At 36.8% G+C, this 17,656-nt stretch overlaps 1 protein-coding gene across 5 annotated transcripts in view; it reads left to right on the forward strand.

Moving 5' to 3' along the window:
- Window positions 1-17,656, forward strand: part of SAMD8 (sterile alpha motif domain containing 8) — a 51,420-nt gene that overhangs the window by 20,002 nt on the left and 13,762 nt on the right. For all 5 annotated transcript variants that reach the window (XM_019444640.2, XM_019444635.2, XM_019444636.2 and 2 more), the window contains one exon: window positions 6,908-7,500. In XM_019444640.2, the coding sequence (XP_019300185.1) occupies window positions 6,908-7,500 (593 nt within the window). The remainder of the gene's footprint in view (window positions 1-6,907; window positions 7,501-17,656) is intronic.

Below are 17,656 nucleotides of genomic sequence, written 5' to 3' on the forward strand. Positions count from 1 at the left end.
TTAAAATTTTATTTCTTCAATGAATATATATTACTTTTATGTATTTTCTGTCTTTTTAGTATAGAAATACATTGCTATAAAAGATTCAAACAATGCAGAAATTTACAGGCTAAAAACTATAAAGGTCCTTCAGTCTCCTACCTAGACAAATGAAATCCAGTTTATCAGTTTATTCTTTTATGCATTTTGCTTTTGGTGTCATATCTAAAAAATCTTGACCTAACCTAAGGTAAGAAAGATTTTCTCTTGTGTTTTCTTCTAGATGATTTATAGTTTTAGACTTCACATTTGGTCTGTGATGCATTTGGGGTTAATTTTTATATGTGGTGAGAGATATCGATTGATTTTTTTGCATATGGATATCCATTTGTTCCAATACTATTTGATGAAGACTATCCTTTCTTCATTAAATTGCCTTTACATGTTTGTAGAAAAACAGGTATCTATCGATCTATCTATCTAGGTCTATTTCCAGATTCCCTGTTCTGTTCCATTGCTTTATTTATCATCATGCCACTACCACTTTGTCTTGATTTGGGGTAGATGATAGAATTCTAAAATGGTCTCCAGTGACTGTTGTATAATAATAGAAGGGACCTGTAAATATGATGGGCGATCACTCCTGTGATTATGTTGTGTTAATGTGGCACAGTTGACTAAGAAACTAAGATTATTCTTGGTGGACCTGACTTAATCAGGCAAGCCCTTGAGAAGGAATGTGCTTTTCCAGGAGAGATTCCAGGTACAAGGGGAGTTCAACACAGGTGAAGCTGCTGCTTTTCAGAATAAGAAGAGGCAAGAACTGAGGGTGGTCACTAAGTTTATGGTAATTAGCTACATAGCGGTAGAAAATAATTGCTGTATGATAAGTCTTGAAATCAGCTAATTTGTTCTTTTTCAGAGTTGTTTTTCGTTATTTTGGATCTTCTACATTTCCATATGAGCTTTTGTGAGTTAAGTTTATCAACATCTACAAAAAATCCTGCCAGGATTTTGATTAGAATTGCACTGAATCTGTAGTTCAAATTTGGGGGAGAATTGACATCTTAACAATATTGAATCTTCTGACCCACCCATCTCTCATTGTTTATTTAGATCTTTAATTTCTCTTACAGTGTTTTATAGGTTTTAGTGTACAGGTCTTTTCCGGGTTTGGTCAGATTTATCCTTGAGTATTTGATATTTTTTGATGCTATTGTAAATGGTAGTGTTTTATAAATTTCAATTTTTTTAAGTTTATTTAATTATTTTGAGAGAGAGAGCATGAACAAGGGAGGGTCAGAGAGAGTGAGAGAGGGTATCCAAAGCAGGCTCCACACTGTCAGCACAGAGCCAATGTTCTGGAACTCAGGAACCACGAGGTCATGACCTGAGCTGAAACCAAGAGTCAGATGCTTAACCAACTGAGCCTCCCCGGTGCCCCTATAAATTTCAGTTTTTGAATTTTTATTACTAGTATGTAGAAATACAATTGATTTTTGTATATTGATCTTATATCTAGCAATCTTGCTAAACTAACTTACTAGTTGTGGTAGGTTTTTGTGTGTACGTACAGATTCCACTGAATTTCCTAAATAAACAATTATATTGCTTGCAAATTCTGCAGATTGTGAGTTTTATTTCTTACTGTCTAATCTGTATGGCTTTATTCCCTTTTCTTGCCTTATTCTACTGGCCAGAATGTCCAATGTATAGAATTGGTGAGAATGGATAGTTTTGGCTTGTTCCTGATACTATAAGAAAGCGTATAGACTTCTGTCATTAAGTATGATATTAGCTACAGGTTTTTCAAAGATGCCCTTTATAAAGTTGATGATGCTTCTGTTTTTGGTTTGCCAAGAGGTTTTATCAGGAATAAATATTGGATTTTTTCAAATGCTTTTTTTTGAGTGTCTTTTTAAAAAACTTTTTTCTTAACATTTATTTTTAAGAGACAGAGACAGAGCATGAGTGGGGGAGGGGCAGAGAGAGAGGGAGACACAGAATCCAAAGCAGGCTCTAGGCTCTGAGCTGTCAGCACAGAGCCCGACGCGGGGCTCCCACTCAGGAACCATGAGATGATGACCTGAGCCGAAGTCGGACACTTAACAGGCTGAGCCACCCAGGTGCCCCTACAGGGTTACTTTCAAAGGAAAAAAAAAAAAACTTATCTTTTCTTGTGTTTCATTTTGAGTAATTCCTATTGTTGTGTCTTCAGGTTTATTATTCTTATCTTTTGTAATGTCTAATCAGCTGTTAATCCAATCCAGTGTATTTTTCATTCTGTGTATTGTAATTTCATCTTTAGAAGTTTCCATTGGAGCTTGTTTATGGCCCATGTCTATAACTTCTTGAATATGTAATAGAGTTATCATAACTTCATTGATTTTCTAGTCTGCTAATTCTGTTTAATCTGTATTAGTTCTGGGTCAATTTTGATTGATTTGTTTTCTATTAATTATAGGTAATTTTTCCTACTCTGGATAGAGAGTAGGCATCTTTGATTGGATGCCAGACATAATGGATTTTATCTGTTGAGTGCTAAATACTCCTAGTAATCTTGAACTTTGTTGTAGGATGTAGTTAAGTTACTGGAAAATAATTTGATTCTTTTGGATCTTGATTTTAACATTTGTTTGGCGGGGGGTGCCTGTGTGGCTCAGTCGGCTAAGTGTCCAATTCTTGATTGCGGCTCAAGTCATGATCTCACAATTCATGAGATCGAGCCCCACGTTGGACTCTGATGACAGTATGGAGCCTGGGGATAATCTCTCTCTCTTTCTCTGTCTCTGTCTCTCTCTCTTTATCTCGCTCGCTCTCTCTCTCAAAAATAAATAAATTTCAAGAAAAAAAAGATTTATTTGACTGGACCAGAGACCTGTTCATTGTAGGGCAGGGTTTTTCAATATCAGCACTCAATATCAACATCTTGAATCAGTTATTTCTTTGTTGTGAAGGGCTATGCTGTGCTTTGTAGAATGTTTAACAGCATCTGTAGCCTCTGCCCTTTAAGTGACTCCCTACTTGTAACAACCAAAAATGTCTCCAGAAATTGCCAAATGTTGGGCGGGGGGGGGGGGGGGGGGGGGTAGCAAATTGCCCCCAGCCAAACAACTACTGCTTTAGGATTAATTTTGTCTTACTACTATGCAAGATCTTCCTATGCACTTTGCCTAATGCCCCATGAATTGTGAGATTCTTTTGTTTTTTTTCAGTCTGTTTGGGGTAGGCATTTGTATTGGTCTTGTGTGTGTACTGAGTGTTGTTCCCTCTAATCTTTCTGGGTGGTGCTTTTTTCAGTCCTGTTTTGTTTCCTCGTGTGTATGTGATGATCAGCATTTTAGCTGCATATTCAAAGGACAATCTCTGCAGATCTCTGGGGTTCTGTCTTAGTCTTTTCAGGCTACTATAACAAAAATACTGTAGACTGGGTGGCTTAAACAAAGCACACTTATTTCTCAGTTCTGGAGACTGAGGAGTCCAAGATCAAAGCCCAGCAGGTTTGGTATCTGGTGAGAGCCTGACTCTTGCTTCATAGTCAGTCATCTTCTAGTTATGTCTTTAGGTGGAAGGGTGATAAAATTCTCTGGAGTATCTCTTAAAAGGCAACTAATCCCATTTATGAGGGCTCTGCCCTCATGACTAGTCACCTCCTAATTGGGGGGTTAGGATTTCAATATATGAATTTTGGAGAGACAAAGCATTCAGTCTATAACAAGTTCTCTGTCTGTGCATCTTTCTCTTCTCCAGTAATCTATTTCATGAACACTAGCCACCTGGATCTCCCCAGACCCTCAGCTCTATCTCCTCAACTCAGCAAGTCCGCCAGCCCTCACCCATTTTGTGTCCTGTATCACACATGACTTGGAACCTCTCAGGGCAGTAAGCTGGGGCAGTAGGGTTCACTTTGTATTCTGTCTGGCAGCGATCTTTTTTGTCTGATACCCAGTGTCTTGATGCTGGTTTTTCTCTCCCATGTATTTTGTCTATCATTTGGTTATTTGTGGTGGGAGGGTAAATTTGGTCCCTCTCATTAAATCTTGGTCAAAAATGGAGTCCCTTTAAACCTTAATTGATTCATATTAATTATTGATTAAAGCTGAAAGTGTTCTTAAACACTAACTTAATTTCATTTTTTTGGATTTATATGAAACTCATAGCCGTCATATCTTTGTTCAAAATTTCCTGTTCCATGTAGTTTCTATGGCACAACATAAATACTAAATTGGCCCTAAAGCCTTTTATCATCTTTTTAATATACCTCTTTAGTGCAGGTTTTCATGGTGTTCCATAAATATGGGCCTCTAACTATAATGTAGTAGCATACAATTAAAGGACGTGTCCTGACCTGATGAAGCACATTAGTGGAGTGTGTCATGTTTTTAGGACATTGCCACAGCAGGCTCAAAGACTTCCAGAAGGCTTCCTTGTGTTACTCGTTTTGTAGCAGCTAAAACACCAGCATCAAACTCTGATTGTTGGCCCAATTGAGAGTATAGAGAACTGGTGATCTAAGACGGGGGAAAAAAAGAAAAAAACAAAGAGAAGATCATTTTGAACAGTGTATGAGACAAAACCGTACTGAAGGATAATGCTATAAGGATGGGAGTGACTTGGAACCCATTGGTGGTAAGCTGTTTGAGAAAGGAGAAAGGTAGCAGAATAGAGAATAAAATGACAGAAGAATCCAGCCTTGTTTTGTGGGAGATGAACTTCGCAAATTTGCTACATCGTAACTGCTGCAGAGTTTGTATGTAACAGGTGTGGTTGGATATTCAAAGATGAAGAAATTTATTCTGAGCATATCTTTGGGGAAGAGAGATGTATGTAGTGGGTGGGATGAAACCATCTGGATATATATATGAACTAAAACATACCAAAGTCATTTTAATGGAATTTTGTATATATGTGATAACTTACATAAAATGATATACATCAGTGTGTATAAATTCAATGTGGTAAACTGCATAAAACATGTTTGGGATGGCGATGATATTCTGTAGCTAAAAAGAGCTGAGTAACAGTTTATGTAGCTCTTTAGTACATAAGAATTAGGCAGCTTTTTAAAGCATACAGATCCTTATAGGCAGATGTGCTGTTAATGTTCTAAGACTGAAAAGCTATTGTGGATTGATAATATGAAAAACTCTGTTTGGAAACAAAATCTGATTAAAGGCTTCCAAAAATTAGGATTGCTTTTTAGTAATTAAGAAATAAATATTTAATAAGCATTTCTTGTTGCCTGAATATTTTTGATGGTGTAAGTGGTGGTGCTCATGTAGTTAAGTATCTGCCTTTTTCAAGTATTTATAAGTCTTCATGGCAAGAGTTTGTGTGGGTAGGGGAAGAATGTAGAACAGTAGCAGTTTTTTTACTTTTCTCAACATATGTAAGCATAGAAGATTTATCATAGCCAAAAGTGCATATTATAAGAAAATGATAAACACCAAAATCAAGAATTATTTCATCTGGGAAGGGGAGGAAGGGGACAGTATCAGGGAGGGACATTCAATTGTATTGATGTTTTGTTTTTGGCCTTTTAAAGCAAACTTTTAAAATATAGTTTAACATACGTAAAGTGTAGATCATAAGCATATAGCTTCTTGAATTTTTATAAAATGAACATAACCTGTATGACTAATACCCAGATTAAGAAACAGAACATATATTGGAATTATTTGATATTTTTTCAAACTGGGTAGTGGACATTTGGGTATTTCTTATGTCATTATTTTTTTGTTGTTGTTATGCTTTAAAGTTTGCCTACTGTGTTTTTTTAAAAAAATCGTCTCCCCTCTCTCTGTCTCTCTGTCTCTCTCTCTCTCTCTCTCTCTCTCTCTCTCTCTCTTTACCCCTCGTGGGATTCTCTCTTTCTCTGCTCCCTTGCTCACTTGCACCTTCTCTCTCAAAAAAAATTAATTAAAAAATCATCTCAGAAGGAAATAGGATCTTTAAAAATATGGAAGATGTCAGAAAACCCACATGCTTTAGTAACTGAGGAAAATACTTCAGGGAAATAAGTTTTTTCCATGTAGGCCTTTGTCTCCTGTGTTATCTTATAAACCTGATAGAGGCCCAAGTTACTGAAAGTTTTAGAATGGAAAAAGAACATAAACAGAACTATGTGGATCAAAGTAGTAAAAATAATTAGTACATTTCATTACATTATTGGCCTTTTACAATCACAATATAAAGTTTGGGTCCTCAAATATGAGTACATTGAAATGACAGTTTTCTTTTAAAAATTTTATCACTGAAATCTCAGTGATAGTTTAAGAAGGAAATTTCTTATTTAGTTCTATAATGGTATATTCAAAGTATGGAAAGAAATGAGCTAATAAGATACTTGTATCTAGTTTATAGGCTTTATATCTGTTTAGAAATCATTTGTGTAGTGGGTAGAAATATTCTTAATCTAAGGGGTTTCCTAAAACTAGTTCTCTGTCTACCTTGGTGGTGTTTCTTGTTTTTGTTTTCTCATTTTAGAGAAGTGGGAGATACTTATTCCATCAAACATGAAGATTTCTAAAATTTGATTAATTTTTATGTATCAGGTATCTTTCTGTATCTCATTTTAAGAAAAGCATTAAAATGAGATTTTTCTCAATTCTCAGCAGTAGGCTTTTTCTAATGAAGTTACACTTGCTATGGTGTGGAAAGGCCATTTGTAGAGTAATTTTTTGTAAAAATGTTTAGTCATTAGCCTTCCTTCTTCTGTGGGGGCCATATCATAAAATTATTAGAATGTTAATCTACTGAAAACCAATCATTTGGGTTTTTTTTTTTTTCCTTTTTACTCTCTTCTAGAAGCCAATAGATCAGAGTAGAAAAATTATTGTTTCTGGTATGTTTATGTGTATTTGGTCTTTAAAGGAGTTGTTAGGACACACTGAAGTTTTTGTTTTGTTTTCCTGATTTCCCTGGACAGGCAGTGGAAAAGGAAATGGCTGTTCCTAATCACCTCTGCATTCGCCGCTGGACTACCAAGCATGTAGCTGTTTGGCTGAAGGATGAAGGCTTTTTTGAATATGTGGACATTTTATGTAATAAGCACCGACTTGATGGAATCACATTGCTAACATTGACTGAATATGATCTCCGGTCTCCTCCTCTGGAAATCAAAATCTTAGGGGACATTAAAAGGTTAATGCTCTCAGTCCGAAAATTGCAGAAAATACATATTGATGTTTTAGAAGAAATGGGATACAACAGTGACAGTCCCATGGGTTCCATGACACCTTTCATCAGTGCTCTTCACAGCGCAGAGTGGCTCTGTAATGGAGAGCCTTCACATGACTGTGATGGACCGATCACTGATTTGAATTCTGATCAGTACCAGTACATGAATGGTAAAAACAAACATTCTATTCGAAGATTGGACCCAGAGTATTGGAAGACCATATTGAGTTGTATATATGTTTTTATAGTATTTGGGTTTACATCTTTCATTATGGTTATAGTCCACGAGCGAGTGCCTGATATGCAGACCTATCCACCACTCCCAGATATATTCTTAGACAGGTAAGTTTTGTTTCTAGTTGCCAAGTTTGCAGAAGGTTGGAATAACAGTAATGATAATATAGTTATGCTAATTATGTTGTTTGTTATTATTTTGGTTGATACATACTTTCTACTTATCTGGTAGCATATGAAGATATGCTTTGAAGTCGCTTTTTTTTTTTTTAAGTTTATTTATTTTTGACAGAGATAGAGTATGAGCATGAGCTGGGGGAGGGACAGAGAGAGAAAGAGGGAGACTCAGAATCTAAAGCAGGCTCCAAGCTCCAAGCTGTCAGCACAGAGCCTGATGCGGGGCTCGAACTCACAAACTGTGAGATCATGACCTGGGCCAAAGTCAGACACTTAACCGACTGAGCTACCCAGGTTCCCCTGTCTTAAAGTAAATTAGACCTTAAGCCTGTGTGAGTGGGAAAAGCCACTGCTTAATTTATTTTTTTTATAGCTATATTATAGCTCCTTGGGCAGTTCACATTTTAAAAGGGTTTCCTGGAATGGTGTCTATAATAAATGGAATTTGGTTACCTTTTCTTGATGAATGGGGTTTAAAAGCTTTTCCAAAAATATGGGGAAGGCTCCTGTATCACCAAATAAATTGGAATTATCACAAATAATACAAATTGATTCATTGATAGTATCCTCTTGTTTTTATGAAGTGTTGCATGCATAAAAAAGAATATAGTATATGCATATGAAAAATAAGAATAGAACAAAACTCAAAACTATTAGTTTTTATATTTGTGATTTTAAAAATCTGTTTCAAGTTTGTAGAACTTTCCTGATTGTTTTTATAAAATATTTACCCTTCTGAAAGTGCCTTGTAGAATGTTTTTTTTTTGTTTAGAATGTGTTTTTTTTTTAATGAAGTGAATTAAAGTATTCGTGTTGAGATGGCAAAATGATGTACATATCACATTTTTGTCCTCACAAACCCCGATTTAAAGTGTAGTAAAGAGGTTTTTGTTTAAGTCGTAAGCCTACAAGGATGCAGCAGATAAGAGAGGAGAGAGTAGCCATACATTTTTGGAAGTTTGAAAGTAGGTGGATGAGTGGCAACAAACAGACCTAAAATAATCAAATTCTAAAACAGCAATTAGGAAAAATGAGAACCAACCCAGTCTATATTGCAGATTTCTCAAAACTCTGGATATTGCAGGTGAAAGGGTGGTGCTAAAAGAAGAATCTAATGAAAACTGTTGAAGAAACTGTTAGATCCCTATATCTCCTCCCCTATTCTATACAGTTTTCCCAATTATAAACAGAAGACCCTAAGGAAGTAAGGAAGAAAGCATATGGATATCTAAGGAAAGAGTATTGGAGGCAGAGGAAAGAAACAAGTTGTTCCTTGCTCCTTGTTCTTTGTTCCAAGTTGTTTCCTTATTCCAAGTTGCAACACAAGTTGCAGAAATCCTGAATTGGTAGGGTACTTAGCAGGTTTAAAGAACAGCAAATGAGAGCTGGGAAGAACAGTTGGAGATGAAGTTTGAGAGGAAACAGGAATCCAGATTGTATAGTGACTTGTAGATTATTGTGTGGATTTTAGCTTTCATTCTGAATGAAAAGGGAAGCCATTGGAAAGTATTTTAGAGAAGGAGTGATCTAACTTCCATTTTAAAAGGTAACTCTAGTTGTTGTACTGAGAATAGCCTGAGTGTGGACGTGAGTATGGGCAAATAGGGATTAAATTATTGAATTCACCTTGACAAAAATGAGGTGCATTGGATGAGGATAGTAGTGGTAGAGATGGTGTGAAAGAGTCAAGTTCTATTTATATATTTAGAAAGCGCAGCCAACAAGATTTGCTGATGGATTTGCATGTAAGGCATAAGAAAAAGAAAAGTCAAGGATTACTCCAAGATTTTTGACCTGACCCTTTGCAAGGATGGAGTTGCCCTTTACAGAGATGGGAAGACAGCTGACTTGGAAAGAAATGTAAGGATTTGGTTTTGGACATGTCAGATTGAGATATCTTTTACACCAAATCATTATGTCAAGTAAGAGATGGAAGGATGAGTTGGAGTTCAGAAAGATGTAGGCTGAAATTTGGAAGTTACCAGCACAGGTAAAGCTGTGGTGTTAGATAAGGTCTTCTAGCGAGTGAGTTAAAAAGTGGGAAGATTAAAGATTGAACCCAAGAACATTCTTTTCTTTTTTTTTTCTTTTTTTAAACGAGTGGCCTGTTTTATATTTCCTTATTATTTTTTTAAATCTTTTAAATGTTTATTTTTGAGAGAGAGAGAGAGAGAGAGAGAGAGAGAGGGAGGGAGATGGAGCATGAGCATGGGAGGAGCAGAGAGAAGGAGAAACAGAATCCGAAGCTGTCAGCACAGAGCCCAATGTGGGGCTCCAACTCACAAACCATGAGATCATGACCTGAGCCAAAGTCAGACAGTTAACCAACTGAGCCACCCAGATGCCCCCAAGCCCAAGAACATTCTAACAGAAATCAGAGAAGTAAGGCAAAACCAATAAAGAAGACTGAGAATGTCAGGGCAGAGAGAGAAAGTAGTATCCTGGAAGCCAAGTTAAAAAAAAGTATTGTAAGAGGGCAGGAATAATTAATAATTAGCTGTTTTTAAGTGCTACTCAGGGATCAAGTAAAATGTGGATAATTGACCATCAGATATAGCAACATTGACCTTTACAAGAGTTAGTAAAAGCAGAAGCTGATTGTAATGGGTTCAAAAGAGAATATGAGACTTACTGAAATTTACCTAATGGGATATAATCCACAAATAGGAAACATATGCTCATTGTGACAGTTGCTCATTGTGACATTATTTGTAGTAATTGCAAATATTAGAAATAATATAAATGCCTATCCTTGGAAAACTGGTTGAATATAATACTCTGCATAGCAGAGTACTACTAAATCACAAAGAAGAGTGAGGAAGATTTTTAAGAACTGATATGAACTGGTTTTAAGTGTGAAGCAAGGAAAATATAAAATGAGTGAAACAGCTCTTGTTCCATAAATCAAGGAAGTGCATAAAACCAATGAAAGCATGTCAGAAGAACATATGAGCTGGTTTGAAGGGACTTGCACTGATCAAACTAGGGCAATTGAAACATCCAAAAGCATAATGATGGTAATGGATTCTAATATATTGAGTAAAAGAAAGAATTTGTGAATCCATAGTGATAAACAAAAAATGGTCTGGCAAGAGGGGAAATTCTTCAAGAATGATACCAGCAAATAAACATGGATGGCCTATTTTGCAACATCCAGCATAGTAATTGATTCAGGCAGGTCATCGGTGGATGCTAAAATCATTAGGTGAAAGATCAAGGATGTTTACATGATTTGAAAATAATCATCTCACATACTACTTAATTATAGGAAGAATAAAGTAGCTTTCCAGTGTCATGATCTGACATGCATTGTTTTAACCAAATGATCAAATGTAGCATTTCAAACTGACATGTGCATTGGATGTGATGTTCACAGTATCAACTATATAATAATCTTGCCCCTCCAAATGTAACCTAAGTCTAATCATGAGGAAATTATCAGACAAATCCAGAACAAGGAACAGTCTAATAAGACAGCTGATCTGGACTCTCCAAAAATGTAGATATTATAGCAAACGGAAGTCAGCCAGAGAGAATTGTAGGGATATTGAAGAGCTGTAACCAAGAGCAATATATGAACTCTAATTGGAACCTATATCAAGAAAAAATATATACTGTTGACATTTTGGGGACATTTAGGAAATTTTGGGTATGGACTTCATATTAAACAATGTTGTCTAACAATCAATGTTACAGTTTCCTGGGTATAATAGTGTATTGTGTTATGAAAAGGATATCCTTTTTCCTAGGGGAATCATGTTGTAGTATTTAGGAGAGAAGTGTCATAATGTCTGCAACTTACTTTGCAGGGGGTGGGTTCAAGTTCTTCCAAAACAGTATGTGTGTGTGTGTGTGTGTGTGTAGGTATGCATAGAAAGAGTGAAAAAAAAAATGTGGAAAAAATGGTAATTATTGTACGGTGGATTTTTTTTTTTTTAAACGTTTATTTATTTTTGAGACAGAGCATGAACGGGGGAGGGTCAGAGAGAGAGAGGGAGACACAGAATCCGAAACAGGCTCCAGGCTCTGAGCCGTCAGCACAGAGCCCGACACGGGGCTGGAACTCACGAACCGCGAGATCATGACCTGAGCCGAAGTCGGACGCTTAACCGACTGAGCCACCCAGGCGCCCCTGTACGGTGGATTTAAGTGAAGACCTTAAAGTATTTATTCGTTCAACTTTTCATAGCCAAGAAAAGTTAAAAAAAAAAATTGGTTAGAGTTGATAAGAGAGAAAAAGAGAATAGGAAGAGAGAAATTGGAAACAATCAAATCTTAAAAGGTTTCCTGTAAAGGTGGTAGAGAAATGGAGCTGTATCTTGGACAGAGAAGGAAAGGATAGAGAGTCACCAGGATTTTAGTTTGGGATGGGCTATATTATAGTATGTTTGTTGTATTGATGATAGGAATGACCCAATTTAGGCGGAGGGGAATGATGTTAGGAGGAAAGAGAGGGACATGATCAGAGTCATGTCCTTGAGTAAATGAAAAGTGGTGGGATCTAATGGGTAGGAGAGGTTGGTTTAGGCACATGGACTGTTCATACATAACAGAGAAGATAGAAAATACAGGAGCACATTATTAGATGTGATGGTAGAGCATGAGGAAGTGCTCTCCTGATTGTTTTTATTTTCTCTGCAAATAGAGAGTTACAATGGAGAGAAAGATGGCAGTTTGAGGAAAATGAATGGGGTGTAAAATAGTCATCTAGGAGAGTGAGTAGACTTGTGTGATGTAGTAGCAGCACTGATGGCCTCCTTGAAGTTAGTAGTCATGTTGGCATGATGTATTTTTACTACCTCACTCAAATAGGTGGATGGAATAGGTGGATAACTGGATTTAATAGGCAGGGTTGAAGGTTTGCTAGGCAGCATGATGAAGGAAGACCAGGCAAGGGAGTGATTATAATGACTGACCATGGACTCAGGTGGATAAGAAGGGACATGAGGAAATGAGATAGGTGAAGGACAGTGAAAATGTTGTAAGATCAATGGATTTTAGGTCTCAAAATTATTGAGGTTGGGAGTACTAGAAGGAATAAGCTGGAAAGCAAAGAGGTGTTGGTTAATATAGGATTCTTGAAATTAAGATTATGAAAAATAATCTTAGTAATGACAAGATCCAGGTTATAACCATGGGTGCAGGTCACTGAAGTAGAGTAAAAGACAAGGCCAAAGGAGAAGTAAAAAGATAAGTGAGAAGAACCCAAGTTACAATAGAAGTTTTAGAGAAAGTGACAGTGAACCAGAAGCTGAAGTCTTCAAGAAATGAGAGAATGGATGCTGAGGTTCGATAGATGCCTATAACCAAGGTGTAGTGGGAGAAAGGTGGAAAAATGACCTGAGAGAGAAATGAGGATTTTATTTTAAAGTGTACAATCCAGTGGGCTTTATTATATTTACAAAATTGTGCAACTATCACCACTAATTCCAGAATATTTTCATTACCCCAGAAAGAAACTCCTATCCATTATCAGTCTCATTCCATTCCCTCCTCCTTCCATTCCCTGGAAACCACTAATTTACTTTCTACACCTGTGAATTTGTCTGTTCTGGACATTTCATATAAATGGAATCATACAATATGTGGCCTTTTTTGCGTGTGATTGGCTTCTTTCATTTAGCATAATTTTTCAAGATTCATCCATATAGTAATATGTATCAGTGCTTCATTCCTTTTTATTACAGAATAATACTCCATTGTATGGATATATACTACATTTTGTTTATCATTAATCAGTTAATGAATGTTTGGGTGTGTCCACTTTTTGGCTGCCATTAATGCTGCTTATGAACATTTGTGTACAAAATTTTGTGTAAACATATATGTAATTTTCAGTTTGTAATGGGGATATGAAGCCAAATTTTGCCTAACTCCCTATAGTGCCACCCACTACAAATCTTCATGCTCTTAAGCATTGAAGCTTTATTCATAGGAGAATGGTAACAGGTGCTATCAGTGTTTTTCCTGTGTACTCTCAGATCTCTTTTTCATTTTCTTGCATGTGGACGCCCCCAACATCCAGTAAATGTATCTGTGTTGGAGAGCTGCATCTGGGCTGCTGAATACATTTTGCCTGCTTGGAAAGAGAGGCAAACATGCTTAGGAATTTACATCCCTCCAGCAACGGCCTTTAACTAATGACTGATGAGATAGGGTATAAATATTTTATTTCTCTTCACCCTAATTGGGACAACTTTTAGGTCGGACCTACACTGTCTCCCAAAGTCCCCATAGGATTGAGCCATAATTACCCTTGCCATAGTTAACCCCACAAGCCTTTATTTGATGTCTCACTTTTACCCTGCTTCCTTGCCTTCCTAATCTCATTTTCTTACTACCCTAAGGTTTTCCCTTGGGAACACTCCTAATCACTTTCACACTGATCTTTGTTTCAAAGTCTGTTTCTGAAGCTTATGTTACACAATTTCAAGACCTTCAGTACACCTTAAACAGAAAATTAGGAGATAGGGATGCCTCTATAGGCAGGCCCACTTAAAACAGTGAGAAAGGATAGCTGATAGCCATACTAGTAACAGAAGAACCAGAAGCACTATAAAAAGCAAACATAAATAATGGAAAAACTAGACTAGCCTGGAGCTTAACCTTCATTTCTCAGTAATCCTGAGGTCATTATCATATTCAGTGTAATAATCAGTGTTCATAATCATGATTATTACCAAGTAATGGTAATAATTACCAAAGTTAAATTTTTATCTAGAAAAAAAGAGGCATGTACATGTATAATGCATTTTAGATAACTTTGTATCAAAATAAATAATGAGATCTTGAAAAAACATTTCCTCACAACATTCCACTAAAATAACAGTAAAAAGGAGATGAAGGGGAACCCTATAATCCTATGAAGGCAAAAGTAGTGATAATGATGAATATTTGGAAAGTAGGAAGTTGAGGGCCTAGTATAAGATTAGGAACCGGAGCTAGCAATGTCCAAAAGGGGAGTTAGTGTTGCAGAGCTCCAGAAAAACTCTCTAAACAGATGGCACCAGGTATCTGTCACAACCAGGTACAAATAGGAGCCAAATATGGGAGAATTGGTTGAAAAGCTTTTAGACTTGCTCTATTCCAACAGAAGATAGATGGTATAGTCTCCAGAGGAGTTAAATGTGAGGGACTCTGGACTCATGAGAACAAAGGTACCTAGATGTGTTCAAGGTGATTACTATAAATTTACATACTGATCACTGAAACTTCTAGCTCCCTTCCTTAAGTAGCCAGACTTCTTATCCCCATTCCCTCCCAGCACCAGTCATCTAAGCGGGAGAACAGATCCCTCTCCTTGGAAAACCTACACAAGAGAAAAGGACTATAGATACAATGGTAGGGGAGATATCCCTATCTCATCAACCAGACCCCTTTATCACTCTACCATGAAACCCACGACATGAGAAGCTCAATCTATGCGCACAGAGCTTCAAATTATTTTTTTAGTGCTTCACTGTCAAATATGAATGGTCAAGAATGATCAGACATTTAAGGACAAAAGACCAATGCAAACAGAAAAAAGCAACATGGGAAACACAAAATAGCATAAGAACACTTCAAAAAATAAACCATATTCTCACAGATGAGATGTTATGTTGCATTTTATGAGACAGTAACAGTAGGCTATAAAAAAGGAAAATTCAGAAGGAAAAAAGCTTTTGGAAATTTAAAAATGAAAGTAGAAATTTAAAATCCAGCAGAGGGGCGCCTGGGTGGCGCAGTCGGTTAAGCGTCTGACTTCAGCTCAGGTCACGATCTCGCGGTCTGTGAGTTCGAGCCCCGCGTCAGGCTCTGGGCTGATGGCTCGGAGCCTGGAGCCTGTTTCCGATTCTGTGTCTCCCTCTCTCTCTGCCCCTCCCCCGTTCATGCTCTGTCTCTCTCTGTCCCAAAAATAAATATAAAACGTTGAAAAAAAAAAATTTTAAAAAAAAAATAAAAAATAAATAAAAAATAAAATCAAATCCAGCAGAATAATTGGGATACAGATATGATAAATTGCCCTGTATGTAGAACAAAAATGAAAAGTAGAGGAGAAAAAGTAAGATCAATCCATTTGGCCCAACAGTGAACAAATAAGGGTGTTAGAAAGAATACACAGAGAAAATGAAGGGGAAGATATTATTTAGGATATAATAAAGGAAATTTCCTGAATTCAAAGGATGTGACTTTCCAGATTGAAAGGGCCCACTGAATAAGAAATGGAAAATTTCAGAACACTGGATTTTAGGCTGAAGATCCTAAAATTTAACTTCTTTTTTTTTTTAATTTATTTTTTTTAATCTTTATTTTTGAGAGAGAGAGACAGACAGAGTGCAAGTAGGAGAGGGACACAGAGAGAGGGAGGCACAGAATCTGAAGCAGGCTCCAGGCTCCGAGCTGTCAGCACAGAGCCCGATGCAGGGCTTAAACTCACAAGCTGTGCGATCATGACCTGAGCTGAAGTCAGAAGCCCAACCTACTGAGCAACCCAGGTGCCCCCTAAAATTTAGCTTCTTAAGAGACAGAACAAGTAACATAGAAAAGATTGGAAATCTAAATAGCATCAAATTCTTTGCAACAGTGGAAGCTAGAGGGCAAGACCTTTAACTTTCTGAGACAAAATAACATCTAACTTAGAATTTTCAGTCCAAGCAAACTGCCAATTAGTTATAACCGAAGGATAGTTTTTAAATTTTTTTTTAATTTAAATTCAAGTTAGTTAACATATAGTGTAGTATTGGTTTCAGAGTAGAATTTAGTGATTCATCACTTACATGTAAAACCCAGTGCTGATCCCAACAAGTGCCCTCCTAATTAATGAGCCTCACCCATTTAGCCCATCCCCCCACCTACTCCCCTTCAGCAACCCTCACTTTGTTCTCTGTAGAGTCTCTTATGCTTTGCCTCCCTGTTTTTTATCTTATTTTCCCTTTCTTCCCCAATGTTCATCTGTTTTGTTTCTTAAATTCCACGAGTGAAATCATGCTATTTGTCTTTCTCTGACCTATTTGGTTTAGTATAATATACTCTAGTTCCATCCACATTGTTGCAAATGGCAAGATTTCATTCTTTTTGGTCACCGAGTAATATTCCATCTCACACACACACGCATGCACACACACACACCACATCATTATCCATTCATCAGTCAGTGGACATTTGGGCTCTTTCCATAATTTGACTATTGATAGCGCTGCTGTAAACATTGGGGTGCATATGCCCCTTTGAATTAGCATTTTTGTATCCTTTGGAAATACCTAGTAGTGCAATTGCTGATAGACCCAAGGATATTTTTAAGTTTTCAAGTCTCAAAATATTTACTTTCCAATCCCACAGCTACTAGAATTGCTAAAATGAAAAAAATTGATGATAACGCCTGATGAGGATTCAAAGGAACTGATAATCTCATACATTGCTGGTAGAGATGCAAAATGACAGAACTGCTTTGAAAACAGCTTGATAGTTGTGGTGTTTTTTTAATAATTTGTTTTTTATTTTAGAGAATGCAAACGGGAGAGGAGAGAGAGAGAGAGAGAGAGAGAGAGAGAGAGAGAGAATATCCTAAGCAGGCTCCATGCTCAGCATGGAACCTGACACAGGGCTTGATCCCATGACCTTGGGATCATGACCTGAGCCGAAATCAAGAGTCTGACACTAAACCGACTGAGCCACCTAGGCGCCCCCTGTTTGATAGTTTCTTAAAAAGTTAAACATATCCTTAACATAACCCTTAACAGTTTCACTTCTAAGTATTTACCTAAGAGAATTGAAAACATATATCCATGCAAAGACTTGTATGTGGTCTTTATTCAAAACCACCCAAAACTGAATATATCCAAATATCCATTACATATCCGAAATACCCATCAACCAGTGAATGGAAAGGAAATTGTAGATAAAGAAAGGGTAAAGAATTATACATGCAGTATATATGGGTAGATCTGAAATATATTATACTAAGTGAAAATAGGCAGATACAAAAGGTATCTAGATAAATACTGTGTGATTCCATTTATATGCCATTCTGAGAAAGGCAAACCTATATAGGACAGAAATCAGTTGACTTGTTGCCCCAGAGCTAGAAGTGAGAGAGGGGGTTGAC

This window comes from Panthera pardus, unplaced genomic scaffold (genome assembly GCF_024362965.1).
Source record: "Panthera pardus isolate Hobbes unplaced genomic scaffold, ASM2436296v1 HiC_scaffold_22, whole genome shotgun sequence".
Taxonomy (NCBI): Eukaryota; Metazoa; Chordata; class Mammalia; order Carnivora; family Felidae; genus Panthera; species Panthera pardus.